Genomic DNA, 18,238 nt, shown 5'->3' with positions numbered 1-18,238 from the left:
GAGGATGAAAATTGAGTCTAACTGCCTGATAAGTGTGTGTGTGTGTGTGTGTGTGTGCACGTGCATGTGTATTTGTGTGTGTGTGTGGGGGGGGCCTTGACTCATCTTAGATGTGTCCTAATCCCAGGTGGTTTGGGGTTGCCTATAAGAGAAGAGAAAGAGGAAGAAAAACTCAATAGATGATATTGAAGTCATGGGTAAACAAGTTGAGAAATAAAGAGGGTACTGTGGTTGTACCTCTGTTTTCTTTGCTGGGGTAGATCCGAGGGAAAGGCTTGAATTCATCGGGAGGGGGAAAGTCCTCCACGGGGTGGAACTGGAACTTGGATTCAAAATCATCTGCTGGTAGTATACATACAGTGAAGATGCAATTAAGTCATTTTGTCCTCATTTTCAAATACAAGGTTATTCAATCTGCCTCTTCAAAAATAAACGTATGTCCTTTTCTCAAAATCAACCCTTGTCGAGTCTCCTTTCCTCTACAGTTCTTTCACTCTGAGAATTACATGTTTAATTGATAAAATCATATTTAATTACTGTGCTCCTATCATACCCAAATTTACAACAAGATAGAAATGCACATACAATAATTACTCTCTCGGGAGCGCGCAAACCAAGGGCTAGGGGTAAGGGGTAGGGGTAAGATAGAGAAATGAGACGCAGCCTAAAAGCAGACATAAAAACAAAACACAAGTATACTCCACAAGCAATAATTTGCCTACCGTTTTTTTAAACACAGCAGTCCATACTGGCCACATGCAGGGATGTATCTCATCATCAATAGGAAACGCTTATTATTTTTGGAAAATACATAAAAGTTCTGATTTATTTTTAAGGATGATGTAGGAAATAACTAAAGAGATGAGAACTATTTGAAAGAATTAAATAAATAAAATGTAATACAATGAAACATTTTATTGCTCTCATTTGAAGTCACTCGGGATATGAAAATCCCCTAAAGGCCTTAAACATATTCTAAAATGTCAGATATATATAATTGTAAGCTACACTCACCCAGGTTGTGCAGGTGTCCATTCCTGAGACTTGATGGAGGCAGAGGAGGTGGTGGCGGTGGTGGAGGATTGCGGCTGGTCAGCTCGGTAGAGGGGGATCGTGCCGGGGGAGCTGGAGGAGGAGCCAGCCGAGCCACACCTGTTGCCACGGGTGGCAAGAGCAGAGGAGTCAGAGGGGTGTCAGACATCAGCAATAAAATCGACAACATGTCAAATACATCCAAATCCAATATGATCTTTTGTGATAACTGAGACAGCAAGGCCATAAAAAACATTGATTTGTAAATGCTGTTTAGAAAATAAAGAGTTACACAACACATGTACCTAACCCTAACCCCGCACAACTAACAGTTACTACAAATATTTACCCCCTATAAACATGTTGTTGAATCATCTGTTGTAAAATGTACATTTATATATTTGGACATCTGTGACCCGTTAAAACACTGCGATGTCTACTCACAACAGTTCCACCAAACAGTTTTGTTTTTCATCTTTTCAGTATTGACTTATTTTAACCATTTCTACGGATATGAAACTATCAGAAAACAGCATTTCACAAAAGCAAAGCAATGATTAGATAAAAGTCAAGAAAATAAATGTATTTAATTTTTGTGTGCCAAAACCAATTCTTCCCTCCTGTCCTGAATATCATCTCGGAACACCTTAGATTTAACTTGTGACACCCTTGTAGGGTTCCCAAACACCTCAGATAGAACTACTGTTTTAGGGTGTCTTCCTATCTAACTTGTAAATGAGATGGAAAAAAACAAACCCACTGCCTTAAAATTGGCAATCTTTCTATTATACATCTAATACATTCTCTTGTCCCTCTTTACTTTATCGTCATCAGTTTCTTACTCTACATTAGCTCCATCTTGCTAGCATTGCTTATGGCTGTACATTGTGTTTTAACATGAGTGAACATCATCTCATACAGTATAACCACTGCCTTGGAAAGTGCACTCCAAACAAATATGACAGGAGTTTTTTTTTTATCTACTGTACCTTACAACAACTCAACAGAAAAGACAGTGGTGAGCAAACAAAACAAAAACAAAAAAACGACTATTCCTCTTCTTGGCATCCACCTACCTGCACTTCTGGGCACAGCAGGTGGCCGTCGTGTGGGGGCGTTGCAGGGGTACGAGGGAGGCAGAGAGCGCATAGCTGGGGAGGGCACTGCGGCCACCTTGGGTGGTGGAGGGGGGAGGGTGGATGGGCAGCTGGGGGTGTAAGAAGCTGGGAGGGGGGGGGGGGGGGGGGGGGGAGGAGGTCCCAGTGGGCTGTCCCGCAGGATGGGGAACCTAGAAGGTTCAGAGTGGACTGGGGGTGGAGTGTAGAAGCACCCTGAGGAACGGTCCCCTGGAACAGCAGAGGGAGGTTGGAAAGGTGGAGGAGGAGGAGGAGGAGGAGGAGTAGAGGGCTGGGAGATGGAGGTGTGGTAGGAGTGCTGGATGGGGAGCCAGGTGGGCTTGGTGACTTGGGATGGAGGAGGTGGAGGAGGGGGACAGGAGGGGAGGGGCGGAGGAGGCCTGTTGGCCGGCCGGTCCTGGAAGGCTTGAGGTGGGAGAGGTGGGGGAGGAGCAGAAGGAGGGGTGGGTGGATGCAGAGGGGGAGAAGATGCAGGGAAAGAAGGAAGGTGCTTGCTGCTGTGAGAGGGGGAGGAAGGAGCAGAGGACGAGGGAGCGGGCGGACGGTGGACAGAGCCTCGGAGCTCCCCTGTCCTGGGAGGCTCAGACACGCTGCTGGTGTCTGCTGGCATGGGGGGGTTCCACAGAGGCTTCAGGGAGGCTGTGGAGCTCGATCGGGACACTTCAACAAACACACACACACACACACACACACACACACACACACAGAAGAGGAGTCATTTGGATGGTTAATATATATATAATAATAAATAGATTTAGTCAGAGCAAGACCCTTGGCACTAACCTGAAGTCTTGCCTGCTAAGTCTCTTTGTCCTGTAGGCCTGAGAGTGGGGAACCCTCCAGCAAAGAGCCCACCCAAAGAGGGTACAATGGGTGCCATCCCTCCTGATGAGCCCTGAGAAGCACCAACACTGCTGGATACATCTCCAGTGCTAGCCTTGGGCTCTGGGTAACAAGACATGTACACATACATTACAAATGATTAATACCAATGACATCAGTGCCCATTTGGTGTTTTTAATCATTATATATTTATCACATGTTCATTAACAAATACATACATGCATTCACACGTAAGGTTATTGTTTAACATTGTCTTTTCTCAGTAGGTTTAATAGTTGTGGAAATGTTCTGGTAAGACAACATAAAGACGCAATAGTTCAATGAGTACAGGAGTAAACTTTTTGCACCTCCCATCTCCTGAGGGCTAACTACACACCCTTCCCAAAATAGAGCGGTCTGTTTCAACTATCCTGGCTCCATCAACAAACAAAGCTACTGTTAGGTACTATTTACTGGCCAATGGCCCCATGTAGTTAAGCTAATTCCTCGACTAACTGAATGAATGTATCGTTAAAATATTATATGATATACTGACTGATATATTTCAACTATGCAATATTTTCTGAGTTTTTTATTTCAAAGGGAGATTGTGTTTTTGTCCCTGTCAATGAGATAGCTTTCTGGTTGGGCAGGAAAACTCTATTTATCAGAATGGCAAACATGTAGAAAGTACATGTTTCTGTCTGAACTTTTTACCAATTACTCTGTTTTAATGTTACATTTATTGTCCTTTGCAGCTAAAAGTTTAGAGAAATGTGTCTTGCAACCATGCAGACGAAACATACAGTCAAATGCACACAGACTTGAAAATACTGTACTAAAAACATGATAACATACATAGACATTTTTATAAATATTATACTGTGGATACAATGTATGTCTTGTCTATTGTGTTTGCCACTGTAGTAGTTTCCCATTCTGGCTGCATCATTATCTGATGTGCGTTCCTTCCTGAAGTGTCCACTTGGTGTGTGTGTGTGTGTGTGTGTGTGTGTGTGTGTGTGTGTGTGTGTGTCTGTGTGTCTGTGTGTCTCTGTGTCTATGCTCATATATAGGTCAAAGAGAAACAACATACTCCCAGTGAACTACACATACTACCTTCTCCACTGCCATTTTTTCCCCCACTCTCTTTTTACCCTTATACTGTACATCACACTATCTAATCCCAAAAAGAAACACACCTTTAAACCCCCTTACTCTAAGCTCCACTGTGAGAATTACTTGACATAGTCGGTGACACTAGAGTGAGTATCATTTAGTGTCTTAACACAGACTCTGCATGCCTGTGTGCACATTAGTAGCACAGTAAGGATTGTGATCTTACTATCGACGGCAGGAGCGCTGCGGTCATTAACCTGTGTGACTTTCTTGAGTCTGGCTCCTTTCTGGATGTCGGCCAACAGGGCATTCCTTCCACCACCTCCTCCACCAGACTTGAACTTAGGAGGCTCTGCTGGACACTGACTCACACACACACACACACACACACACACACACACACACACACACACACACACACACACACACACACACACACACACACACACACACACACACACACAGACAAAAAAGAGCTTTTATGTAACAGTGACCAGTGTTTTGCCCTATATGTGTTCTGTCTTATGGTACACTTCAGGACACCAAGTGAAGAACAGACTATTTTGAATTAATTAATAAATTATGGCATAAAGAGGCTCCATTTGGTGCTTTTCTGTTTTGTATTGTTGTAAATTGAATATTTTGGGGTTTTGGAGTGGTAATGGGACAAAGCAAAATATTTGAAAACATCACCTTGGACTCTGGGAATTTATTTTTCATTTAATTTCTTAACTTCTTTCTTCGTTATTAACATTGAATTAAAAAAAAAAATATCAACAGGTTAAAACATGAAGGATAAAGATTTTTAGGTTTTATTTGATGTGATCTATTTACATTACGGTGGGTGAGAACAAATGTATGGAACTTCTGTATCGCCATCTCCTCAACTTCACCTCAGCTCTTTTTGACAAACAGATACCAAACGAAAGAAAGGATGAAGGTGCAGTGAAAGCATTCAGCAAAGGGTTAAGGGAGGAAGAAGAGGAACTCATTAAAAGTGAGGGAAGAAGAAGAGAAACAGGAGGGGAGAGGATCGTCTTTAGCTATGTTATGCAATAGAGAGATGAGAAGCACCGTGACTTCAGTTTATTAATGTCACTTTGCAGTATGGCCTTGTTTGCTGGCAGCGGCGACTCATTTAACATGAGGACACTGAGCGCCTGGTGAAACATAACACTCTTCTGCTACTGAGAGCCTGCTGTCTTCCCGCCTGTGTGTGTGTGTGTGTGTGTGTGTGTGTGTGTGTGTGTGTGGGTGTATGTGTGTGTGTGTGTGTGTGTGTGTGTGTGTGTGTGTGTGTGTGTGTGTGTGTGTGTGTGTGTGTGTGTGTGTGTGTGTGTGTGTGTGCATTACCTCAATCAATAATGCAAATAACCTACAGGTGAGGATTGATGGTCAGTGAGAAGGACACGAGGGAGTGTTTACAATTGCATGAGAGAGAGTTAGAGAAAGACTAATCTCACATTGCCAGACTTTGGGAGAGATGGGAGACAAACGTGCTCTGGTTTATTGGCATTTCTTTAAACCAATCACAACCGTCATGGGAGGCGCTAAGAGGCGCTAAGAGCCGCATGGAGCCCCGGTGCCGCTGCAAAATAGCCTCGGGAAGGAACTTGTTATGGTGGAACACGTGTACATTCAAAAGTTGTTGTGAGTCATGCAACAGGAACACTCAGTCCTCATAAATCGACCGGAGTTTAAAATTCCAACACAAAGAAAGCGGAAGGTAACGGACATCTGGCTGACAAGGGTGAAATCTGGTGGAATTTCCGGTCGGCAACGGAGCAATCCTGGAAGTGGAACATGTTGGATATAGACTAGAGAAAGACTTAGTCTTACCTTTGGCAGGGCAGCGTTGGGCGGTGGTGGTGGTGGAGGGGGAGCCAGAGGAGGCGGAGGGGGAGGAGGGGGGACTGGCATGCTGATGCCTCAGTTACCTGCACAAGACAATGCACACTTTATAACACAGTTGCCATGCTATTCGTGCCCTACAGCCACTGACCACCTTCTACAGGACTTTTTGTCCTCCATGTCAGAGGCTGCTACTATGTAAAGGGGGACACTTGATGACCTCTTAGCCTCCTCCCTGAACAGGAAGAGCTTTCACCAGCGTACGTCGCAAAACAGGAAACAGCTAGTGCTCCATCCTCTCTAGAGAAATCGGACACATCCCCCCCATCCGACCCTGTCCTACTCTTCTTTCCACAATGCCCTGTGGCGGTACTTGGGAGAGGAACAATGGAGAGTGTTGTGTGAAAAGTAATGGACCCCTATCCTTCAGTCGCTTAGTAACCAAAGGCCTTCACTGCTGTAAAACACATTCAGGAAACTCCACAGGAAAATGCTTCTGCATGCTTTTTTTCCTCCAGATTATACTGGACATGTAACAGGATGTATTGTGGTTCTGTCATCAAGAGCAACTGGTTCAGTAATCAAAGTGATAAGCACCGGTGGCCAAACAGCAACTTTCCAGGAACAGCTCATGCAGGATTATGTCACCGTGTTTCAATCTCCAAGTGTTGTTGGCAAATCAGCTAGTAAATGATTCACAGTGACAGTCACTGAGACCTCCACACAACTGTCTTGACATCATGTATTCTGGACGAGCTGTCTTGCATGGCTGTGAAAGACTGAAAACAGCCAGAGCTTTGTGCACATTTAATTCTCTGGGGAATTTGCACATGCTCCTCCTGAGCAATTTAATAAAAGACAGAACAGAACCTGTATTTGTTGAATCTCTTATGTATCTGTCCCTCTTCTCTTTGTCCGTCCGTGTGTGTGTGTGTGTGTGTGTGTGTGTGTGTGTGTGTGTGTGTGTGTGTGTGTGTGTGTGTGTGTGTGTGTGCATGCGTGCATGCGTGTGAGTGTGTGTACAAGTCATGCCTTCCGCCATTGCAACTGGCAGACTGTCCTGTCGTTGCTATTTCTATCTCCATATCTGTGTCAAGCAGCCTCTGTGACACTGCCAGTGTAGGTCTTTAAAGGGGACAAAGCTGGACACTGGTTAGCTGAGCTCAAGAGGAACAGGTGGGATACTGAGTGGAAATGCACCTCTCACACCAGCTGTTTTTCTTTGACCTGTAGTACGTCTTGTTCTTCCTGAAGCAAAGAAGATCTGATGGTACGCACACAAGCAGCTGGAATTGGCAGCTGCTGCAGCCTAAACAAGGGATTTCTAAACTTGTGAAAGACAGGCAAAACAACTGAGACCATGGAGCCCCAGCTGAGGCTGTCCTAACTTACTTGAGGATATGACATAGGCCTAGCACTGAATCTTTATTGTATGAATCAGCGAGAGAAAGGGAGGATGCAGCTATAATGTTCTATTTGGGGTTTCAGAGACCCTAGTCTCGCACAGCCAGACCTGTCTCCACAGTTCATGGTTAAATACAATGGATTTTCATGTGCTCTATGTCTGGATTTGCTGTTGACAGTACTTTTTATGTTGAACTACCCCACCCAAATACTAAAAACTAAATCTGATTTCTATTATTGGAGTATTATAATAATAATACAGGGAGTTCATTGAACTGAAACATAAGCAACAACACTATAACGTACTGTACTTCTTTTGTCTGTTAATGAGTTTTTTGGCTAACATATATTATATATATATATATATATTTGTTATACTGTGTGGAATTGATTGGTTTAAATGTGTATAATAATGTTTTCATCAATTATTGACACAAATTGTCATGCTTTGTTCATTATAATGCAAACCGAAATTAAGCATCCATTCATATAACTATGAACTTCATATTTAAAACCTTTTTTGGTGTGAAAGCAATAGTTAATGTTCATTGCTGTATTTTGTCTCCATTAAATGTGAGAAGGGAAAGCAAAAAGAAAACATATTTTAAGGAAAAAATAAATGGTGGCTTTTTCTTAACACATACAGCAGTGGGTCTCTGGGCACTAGCCTAAACAATGAGGAAGTATTCAGTTTAAAGTTGACTGCTGGAAACAAAAATGTACCTTGAATAACTCCACACCACTAAAACAGAAAAGACAAGGTGCTTGAACAAACACAGCTCATCTGCTGCACACAGTTCTTGTTTCACCCTCATGATCATCAGGCAGTTTTACAGGAATAAGAATAGCCACCCGTCACATACAAGTGGTGTGCATTAATAATAGACAGAAGCATAGTCTCACCTTTGCGAAATATCCCAAGTCCACCTGTTTGCTGAGAAAGCTTCAGTGAGATGGACCACAGCACACTGACCTCATAGTGCGCTCCCAATAGCGTTATTTATAGTCGAATGAGGACACCATGTATCCGGCGTTTAGGCTGCCAATAACTACACCTTGAAGAAACGTTGCAAAAAGTTGCAGAAACATTTCATGTTGACTTCACATTGGTGTCAAAAGATGCGATAGTAGTCGTAAACAATGGTCTCTTTCTGGCTATGGCTGTTTATTCCCTTGTGAGCGCAGTGCAGGAGGCCACACCTCGCCGCCCCCGCTCAACACGGGACCAATATGGGGGGGGAGAGAGAGAAAGAGAGAGAGAGAGAGAGAGAGAGAGAGAGAGAGAGAGAGAGAGAGAGAGAGAGGCGGACACTTGGTTCAGTGTCATCGACTTAATTCATGCTGAAGTTGCCAACAGACTTTCAGTCACCTTAATATATATATAATAATAATAATAATAAATAAATAAATAAAGATTGTGTAGGCTAGCTATGGAAGAAGTCTGCACCAGTGACTTTTCTGTAACAAGATTCAACTCTATTTTCGGCTGCATGATTGCACATTTTCGCCCCCTTGTGTTGAAAGTATGGCATTGCAAGTCATCCATAATCAAATGTGTCGGTATCATAGACTGTATTATATATGTCTATGGTCTGTATTCAATAACATGTTTCACTTATTGCAGATTACTGCTTCACTTTTGAGCTAATGTGAGATAACTAGATGATATTAATGCATTACATATGAAAGTCATAAAGTGATTTTGTAGCCATAATGGATGTTACATAAACATGAATGCTGCAGATAGGCTACTGTACACACACACACACACACACACACACACACACACACACACACACACACACCTCAAATGTCAACAGTGACAGAGGAATGTTGTGACACAGGCGTGCTCCTCCCTTTAAGTGACAAGACAGTATTAAGCCAGCTTGACATACGCGCTACATATAAATGCCACTAATTCCTTGTAATTTCCTTTTTCAGACAAAGTTTCAGCCGCGCTCCTTGCCTCCTCCAGTAAAGTGATGATGAGGAACAAGGCTGGCTGACAAGACAAGTGATATGACACCTGAGTACGTGGAGTCTTTTGCACTTTTAGCTAATGTTTGGAAGTGCACATTTTCTTATGTATTTATGTGACTTTGTGGAATCTTTGAACTGTAAAATGTTTTTCTTCTTTATCAGCATCTGTTTTGAGATAAATTTCTCAAAAGAGACAACACAAAACCTTGCACTGTCCAGTTCAAGCCATTAGACTGTGATTGAATAGGGTAATAATGCAAATACACATACTCATACAATCACTTGTTATCAGCAGTTATTGGATTTATTTCTCATATTTTGCCTTCATTTAGGAGTTCACAGGTGGTCCAAAATACAGTAGTCCTGCAAAGCAAACTACATCTGGATCATGCTTCCTTAGCTACATTGCCATATATCATTCAGCTAAATATCGCAAGTCACGACATTACCTTCTTACTTCAATAGGACCCATTATGTCATAATGTCATAGCATGCTGGGTTTCGTCCTTCATTTAAAGTATTTTATGCAGTTTTGCTGGCAAGTGTTGTGCATCTTGACTAAAAGCTGCTCACAAGCATTCCTTCATTTCTTCCACTAACTGATTTCTTTTTTCACACATTATAATGAAATAATTTTACACCTTCATAAACATCATTCTAACCCTTTAGAATCAACATGGGTTTTGTAAAAGCATTAGTAAAAGGAGCATTATACTTATACTACTATCCTTCATTATCAAACATATATTATTCTTATGACGGAAATAATGTAGACATCTTATGAACAATATTTTCTGGGTGCTTATATCACACCTAATCTTGAGTATTGACAGAAAATTGGATTCAAGGATTGTGCTTTCTTAAAAGGTTGTAGGTCATTTTTAGGTCAGGTTGTAGGTCTTAAAGCGACTTTGAGTCTATGAAAAGCGCTATACAAAAATTCAATTTATTATTATTATTATTATTATTATTATTATTATTATTATTATTATTATTATTTTTGGAGTTTTCCAATGATGGCACTGTCCGTGACTGAACCAGGGACACTGTGGGACACATACACACTACATATTGGTCTCTTAAGTAGTTACAGCAATAGTACTGTATCTCTTCTTATGGGCTTTGATTATGGGATACTGTTGGTGAAATGGTTCAATAACCAACATGAACAACAAGATATAATCCATTTCAAGTCAATGACCATTGTTCCTGTGGCCTTCTGGCACAAATCCATCAACAAAAATGTCCACATTTCCAATTTGTCATATACCTCATAACCTCGTTAAAAGTTAAATGCTCCATCATCGTCTCATCTTCATCATCACCATGGCAACTTACATACAACTGACCTCTTGGTATGCCTCAAGAGAATGAAGCATCTTCATGTACTCAACACCCTCTCCTTTTCTTCAAGCATCTTTTTTGGATCACCTCCTCCTCCTCCTCCTCCTCCTCCTCCTCTCCGTCACCACATGTCCTCATTCTAAGTCTCTTTCTCCTGTAGAGGAAGGCTCGAGCGCACTCTCCGCTTCTCCTTAAATCGACCTGAGCGTGACACCTTCATGTTCCTGCGGCACGTCTGCTCGTTGAAGACCGACTCCAGGCGGGAGTCGTCGTAGGTGTCATCACTGGCGAGGCTGGGGCTCTTGTTGGACTCTTGTTGAGAAAGGGACTGGTCGCCGCTGGTCTTGGAGGCTGTAGGGTCTTTTTGCTTCTCAGTCTGTTGTGCAAAGGGATCAAAGTCTGGGTCAAGAGTGTGGGGTGTACTGCTGTCCTTAGGGCCTCCGCTCTTCTTTTTTGGCAGGAATGCCTTCCACCATGGGACCCTCTCTGTCATCTTTGACTGGAGGGAGGGACCTGGAACAGGAAACAGATACCATCAGTAATTCAGCTGTAGTTAAGATCTTCCCCTCTGCATCAGTATTATACATGTCATTTCATCATCACCATGCTCTGATCTGGCCCCTGATTTACCTTACTCTAATTTCTAGTAAAACATCAAATTGTCCTTTTAAAAACTATATTTGTAAAACTGTCATGTCATTGGTTTTATACAATTTTACTCTGACAAATTATTGTCCTAATAATCATCATGCTCTACATCTTTATCCTCACCCTCATAATCATCACAAATCCTATTTTTTGTTAGGATATCATGATTTGCCCTCTCTAAATTTGAATGTGATTTAATTTGTACATCATTTTCCACTGGTGAGACAACTTCTCCCCAACTAATCCTAAGAATAACCAGTGTCACCACGTTTACATTTTCTGTAAAACTGGTTTAATGAGTCGTGAAAACATAAGAGCAAACACAAGCCGTGATTCACAGGTGAACAATGCGCAAAAAACTCTCTCATGGACACTTACCTGAGCTACAGTCGTAGTGTAGTGTAGTGTGTTGACACTTAAAACAACCCGAAGTGTAAATGTAACACTTTAGATTGTTCCGCGGTATAAATCCACAGGACAGGTTAGTGTCTTCTTCTTCAGTGATGGAGCACAACTGTAACGGCAGTCCTTCAAGGGGTCGCAGCAGTATCCATTTTACGCACGAGCCAGGTGTCCTGCTGCCTTACATCTCTCACCTCCAGACAGTTTGATTTTTCTACTGTTGCTCTCGTCAAATATCTCTACTCTTCTTCTGCAATTCATGAGAATAGTACAACTGAGTTTACACATTTATATGGAGCAACCTTTCTTCTACTGAACCAGCAGGTTTCCGCCTCCGAAACTCTCATCTCGGAGCACCTGTCCTCACTCCTGGTTGGATGAACTCCCAGGGTATGTCACGTGTGCTACCGCTCAGGTGAAGCCACTGCGATGGTAGGCGGGGCTTGTGGTTGCGTGGAAACATACCCCATGGGAGCGTGCGCCTCTTCAGTGACACATTAAGATAAATAACCCTTTGTATCACCTGAACCCTACCCAAGTCTGGAAGCCAAATTATGTTCCGATTTTGGACGCCCAGTATTTTAGGCCACAATGGCTTGTACGTTGTCATGCAAAGGAATGCAAAGGAATAATGATATGTTTATTCAATTAAAGGTATTAATAGCCACCGACCAAAACAGGTTGTAGGCTAGTGAGCAGCACGGTTAGGCTACATGGTTTAAATGAGACCCTGTGCTGCCATTACCAGCGGGGACAGGAAGACGTCAGGAGTCTCCTGAAATAACATTACTGCACTAGATGTGCAATTTTTGCTGTTGTAAATTCACAGTGAGTGAGGGGAAGCGGTTTGGCCTGGCGCCGGTTTCACCAGCTGGGCTACTTGCCTTCTCCAACAATGGGGTCAGGTTCATGTAGTTTTTCTGTCTGTCTGTTTATCAGTTTGTCTGTCTGTCCGTCTGTCTGTCTATCAGTCTGTCTGTCTGTCTGTCTGTCTATCAGTCTGTCTGTCTGTCTGTCAGTCTGTCTGTCTGTCTGTCTATCTGTCTGTCTGTCTGTCTGTCTTTCTGTCAGATTGACACATGACCAGGACACATTCACGGATCCATGTCTTCAGCACATGCTGCATCATCTACATCTCAGTATATAAAGTTGCATATATCCAATATATAGACATACAGATGACATTTACTCAGTTGTGATAATGATTTCTGACACTTATGATTTCTGACATTTAGAAACAACTAGAAAATGTGTTTTATACCATGCTTATGGGGTAGCCTACTACTGTCTAATATAGCCTATTAACTGAAATAACTATATTTAACTCCACCTGGACCAGCCAAAAGAGTAAAAAGCTTTTACATGAATGCATAAATATTAATAACACAATATTTGATACTCTCATAGGGGTCCTTTTTTCCAGCAGGGTCCTTTGGAGCTGTCTTTCTGATAAACTAAAAAGCTATAAAGACAAAGCATGTGTCATGCTGGAGTAGCTTAACTGATATAGGCTATTAGTTACAATTTATAAAGGATGCTTTAATTGAAAGTGGTAAGTAATTTACAGTGTGAGTTTGAATTTCTATTTGAGTGAATTAGTGGTGGTTTGGGGGAGAAGTGGTTATCACTGTTGCCTCACAGCAAGAGGGTTCTAGGTTTGAACCTGGCAGACTCAGGCTCTGTGTGCCAAAAATGTGGAGTTAGGTTAATGTGGTTAATTGGTGACTCTAAATTGCCCATAGGTGTGAATGGTTGGAAAGCAATGAGCGGTTACACATGATGGATGGTGAATTTGGTGGTTTGCATCATATAGCATAAAATACAGTACAAAATGATACGATACAAAAACAACTTTATTGTCTTCAATGAAATTTGTCCACAGCCTCATTATATAAACATGACATAAAACATAACACATACAAAATGTCAAACTGCTAAATCTCAATAATACAAACCTCCTTAAAAATAGGAACATTCTCAAGCTACAAGACATCCTGAAAACACAATGACACATTTACAATATACAGTACATGTGCGCAAAAACAAATAGCTGGAGAGCTAAAGAAAAAAGTGTTAGCAATGTCCACTTTATATCCATTGATTTAAAAAGCAGAGCTTCATGTAGAGCTTGGGACATATTGCATCACAAATGGAACAACCTTTTATTCTTAAACTATCTATTGTGTAAATGCCAAGTTTCAAAGTGTCAGTTTAGGAAATGACATCTCCGAGGTGTGACGTTATGCTAGAAACTGTTCTTCTTGGTGTGCCTTCGGAATCCCAAATGGTTTCTGTGTGGGTCGGTGCCAACAGGGAAGACCCGGTCTGAGCATCAAAACAGAAAGACAGAAACAGAGAGAGGAGGTAGGAATCAAGGAATGCCTTTTGTCTCTCTCCTCCAAAAGTTTAGATTGAAAGTTGCTGTGGCAACAGGAATGTGTGCCATTTGGTGGCCTACATACCTGGGGGACTCCCTCTCCTCCCATCGCAGTCGAAACTCTGCTGGGTCATTTCCTCACCCCACCACACACAGAATGCTGTCCTCCACTGTAATTCATTCCAGCTGCGCACACATACAGGTAAGCATGATGCAATAGACGCTCCTTTGCATGCACATTTCCACACATATAAACACATAAATACACACTGTCGACAATACAGATGCAGATGACCCTTTGGATTAACATTATAATTATAATATTATAATAATTATTATGAATTCACCTGTTGTATTTTTTCTGATTATAGAATAATTGTTTGGTCTGTAAAATATCTGAAAAGGGGAAAAATTGCGCATCACAATTTCTCAGAGCCCATGGATGATGTCTAGTTTTGTCCAGCCAAGAGTATAAACCCCAAAGATGTTCCATTTAAAAGCAGATCCTTACATTTAGGAAGCTGGAATCGGTTAATCTCACTAATCTTTTTTAACATTTTTCACTTCCTATATTATATAAAATAGTCAAAATAACACCATACTCTCTGCTTACCACATGGATACAGCTTCTTCTGGTCAACACAGCATCATAATCACAGGATCTGATTATATCACCTTTCAGTTTTGCTTTGCCTCTCCAACTCTCTGTCCCATATCTCTCAATCTGCTTTCCCTCCACAAACCACAGTTAGTCTCACTGAAAGTTGATCATTAACTTCAACCAGACCAGATAAAGAAAACAAGCCATGCAGATATGTTTCAGATAGAGCTGCATTATTAACATCTCCACCCCGAGAAGACATCTCACATTGAAAATGTTCCAGATTGAACTGAAGGATTTCCTCAGGGTGAAATCTGAACATTTGCCCGTTGAGACTGAGAGGCATGTGGAGAATGTGTGTAGAACACAAAGTGACGTTGTTGAGAGATATTGAAACGGTTATGATTGCATGAGGTAATACCCTCCACCTGTATCCATTTCTGTCTCAGAGGTAGTTGACAACAAACGGTATGAATCGGCCATAACATAAGGATGGAGACTTTACTTTCACTTGCTTTCAAATACAGATGACCTGCTCTGGAGTCAAGAACAAACATCTTTGGACTGCCAAGTATAATAACATACTATTTTCCTATTAATTGCAGATACGTGAAGTAAAACTGACTTTTTATGTTTTGTTTTGTAACTGGAATTCAATTATTATCAGCATGCAATTGATGTCAATAATCATTTGTAAGAGACACACGAAACACAAAGTGACTCAGTCAACCATGCATAAATATTTATGCTGTCTCGGAAGTGTACAATTCAAACTACTTGCGGCTGTCTACGCTTGTGATTTCGTGTGTGATGACGCTAGTGTGCTTACATGTGCCATGTGCGTGTGAATCCAGTATTCTGACAATATAAACCTGAAAATATCTGTCATTGTGCAGCATTGAACAACAGGTTGAGCTGACGTGTGCTAACTATGGTAAAGAGAGCAGGAAGGCAGCCAGTTGGACTGGTAGAGTCAGCTAACAAAAACCTCTCGAAGGAAGTGAGCAGCTACTGTATCTAAGGACAGTAACAAGCACATAACTGGTTTACTGGCCTTCTCTGACAGCACAAACACTTAAGGGCTCTTTAAACACAGGTCACCTCACAGGTACGCAAATGACATCCTATCACATTCCAGCCCACGACTGAGGGTTCTATGGCTCAAATAGTAGAATTGTACTAACTAAACAAATTGTTTCTTTCCGAGTATTTGGGTGGAGCAGGCTGAGTTCTGTTCTTTGAATGGAATGAGTTTCGATGAATTGCATTATGTGCTTAATTTGAGGATTGCATTGTTTGGCCGGATCTCCTCTGTGCTTTTCACCGCAGACGCTAAAGATGAAACCTTCAAGAATGAAGAAAGGAATCTAACCATTACTGGCCATTTTCTTTGTTTTTTTATGAGTGTCTAATCAGTGAGTGTCTAAGTACTATTCTTAAAACAGACAGACAAACTGAAGAGCACACAGATATAAACATGCAGCTATGCACACACACAGGTTAGGTTAACTAAACTGCATTTACAAGGACCCACCCACATTAACCCACACTGCTACATTACTAACGTTAAACTGCCTTATACCAATTGGGACTTTAAACCAAAAGTCCTAAACCTAAAGTAGCTTTTTTACCCTTCGTATTGTCATTATCGTTCTACTATTCTTAACATTTCCTCGTAACTGCAGAAGTAAACAACACAACCACAAAAGACCTGCATCCAGTACCCAGTCCTGACCATTTTGTGGACTTCTAAAGTTAAATAAAACATTTTTCCAAATGTGATTGAGAAGTTGGCATGCTATACTGTATGTAATAATTTGCATAAAACAAAACAAAAGTTTTATCTTAAGAATATAAAAAAACAACATAATAACCCCAGCACTTTTAGAGCTTATTACAAAGTTGTCACATGATCCTAGAGCCTGACACTCAAACTGACACTCTTAAAGTAATTAATTTAAACCACCAAGCGTGACTGGGATCATGTGTGACTGTAACAGATGCAGGTTGGCTGCACTGTAAAGTTCACAAAGTAACAGACTCACAGCAAGTGTAAAGTTTAAACTTTGATTACATTTACATAGACCAGGGATCTTCAACAGGGGGTCCGGGACCCCTAGGAGGTCCTCAGAGTCAATCCAGGGGGGCCTCCAAATTATTGTTAATTTTTGAAAGTCTTTTCAAAAATTAAAAAGTCTTAACATGAATCTAACACATTATTAGCAAATATAAATCCCCACTAATGATAGGCTTACTGGCCTATAGGTAAAGTACTGTAGTCACTAAGATAGCCATCCACAGATACAGCTGTGCCACAATCATGTTTTAACATTAAAACATGATTTATAAAATCATGCCAACAATTATTAGGCTATTTTAATAGCTTAGTATTATACGCAAAAAAGGTATGTATAAAGGCTTTAGGCCACCCTACACGCTACTGTAGGCCCAGTTTAATATGCAACTTCATTTTATACAATATATGTAGTAGGGGGTCCCTGCTCTGTCTGTCTCAGTTAAGTCCTTGGCTCAAAAAACATTGAAGACCCCTGACATAGACTTTTCCCAAATAGTAAATCACAAGTAACGAATACACTTTTATCACAGAAGAAAGTGTCACTGTAGCAGTCAAAACATCAAGTAACATAGAGGAAAAGGTCTATATGAAGAAGGCCTGAGTGCAAGCTCTGATATCTACACTTTCTTAAAAGTTTAACAAAGTAGGGTAGTAGAAAAGTTCTGGTGTCAAGCTGCTTCATACAAAACATCTCTCTGTTATTTGATCACCAGATGGAGCCAAATATAATTCTTCATCATCTGTTCTTTACACTTCAGGGTATAATATTGTGTCATCACAGACTTGGTGATCATCAGTGAAATAAATAGCTTACATTAGTTGCCAGTGCTGCCAGTGGCAGAGTTTTATATAGACCTACATATCCATTTTAATGTTTCAATCTAAAAAGACCCAAAGGTTAACCTGGACAGAGGGCTGACAGATGAGAGCGCTCCCAGACTTCATCAGTGCTTTTAGACAGACACGTTTGATTTTAAGATGAAGGCAAATAAACGTTACTCCAAATATGGTATTTTATCTGGGATTAGAGATGAAATAGAAATAAAATGTGCATATCTGCCTGCTGCTGGAATGAGCTCAGAGCAACTGCAGACTAGTCATTTGATTAGTTATTAATATGAAAATATTGATTGGCAAAACAAAAATATGGTGTGAAAAGTGGCACCATCTTTTTTATTATCAGAATCAGAATACTCTATTGATCCTCTCAGGGAAATTGTTCAATTGCAGTTGCTCACAGTCAGATTAAATATTGTATTTTGATAGGTAATTTGATATTACCTATCAAATCAAAGAGTTAAGGAGTGATTGTGTTTCCCAGAAACAATGCTTTTATAAACTGTTAATGTAAAGATTTAAACTGTATTGTTAACAAATGTTTGTAATAAAAATAATTATTGCCAATCTATAATTTCCTTCAGATTAAATTTCAAGCACTTGTCTGT

The 18,238-nt window shown here is 41.0% G+C and overlaps 2 protein-coding genes and 1 long non-coding RNA gene across 4 annotated transcripts; all 3 read right to left on the bottom strand.

The window, feature by feature from the left end:
- Nucleotides 1–44: 44 nt before the first annotated feature.
- Nucleotides 45–8,585, bottom strand: wipf3 (WAS/WASL interacting protein family member 3). 2 transcript variants are annotated; one of them, XM_078267397.1, is made up of 8 exons: nt 8,268–8,585; nt 5,949–6,046; nt 4,336–4,471; nt 2,952–3,113; nt 2,109–2,828; nt 1,015–1,152; nt 238–339; nt 45–142 (listed from the first exon to the last, which is right to left on the bottom strand). In XM_078267397.1, exons 2-8 carry the CDS (start codon nt 6,027–6,029, stop codon nt 102–104), a joined length of 1,380 nt encoding a protein of 459 aa, XP_078123523.1. In that variant the 5' UTR covers nt 6,030–6,046; nt 8,268–8,585; the 3' UTR covers nt 45–101. The 2 variants fall into 2 exon arrangements, with proteins under 2 accessions (XP_078123523.1, XP_078123522.1); XM_078267396.1 differs by having other exon boundaries at nt 238–342; nt 8,268–8,584.
- Nucleotides 8,586–9,626: 1,041 nt separating this feature from the next.
- LOC144528660 (proline-rich protein 15-like protein) lies at nt 9,627–12,122 on the bottom strand. The gene is made up of 2 exons (XM_078267401.1): nt 11,715–12,122; nt 9,627–11,201 (listed from the first exon to the last, which is right to left on the bottom strand). The coding sequence occupies exon 2, from the start codon at nt 11,179–11,181 to the stop codon at nt 10,828–10,830; it is 354 nt and encodes a 117-aa protein (XP_078123527.1). The 5' UTR covers nt 11,182–11,201; nt 11,715–12,122; the 3' UTR covers nt 9,627–10,827.
- A 1,451-nt stretch (nt 12,123–13,573) lies between these two features.
- On the bottom strand, nt 13,574–14,980 carry LOC144529024 (uncharacterized). The gene is made up of 3 exons (XR_013502951.1): nt 14,729–14,980; nt 14,201–14,301; nt 13,574–14,063 (listed from the first exon to the last, which is right to left on the bottom strand). It is a non-coding gene; the product is annotated as an uncharacterized LOC144529024 (long non-coding RNA).
- Nucleotides 14,981–18,238: the final 3,258 nt, after the last annotated feature.

The sequence above is a fragment of the Sander vitreus genome, chromosome 14 (assembly GCF_031162955.1).
Source record: "Sander vitreus isolate 19-12246 chromosome 14, sanVit1, whole genome shotgun sequence".
Taxonomy (NCBI): domain Eukaryota; kingdom Metazoa; phylum Chordata; class Actinopteri; order Perciformes; family Percidae; genus Sander; species Sander vitreus.
This window is presented reverse-complemented; position numbering and strand designations above follow the sequence as displayed.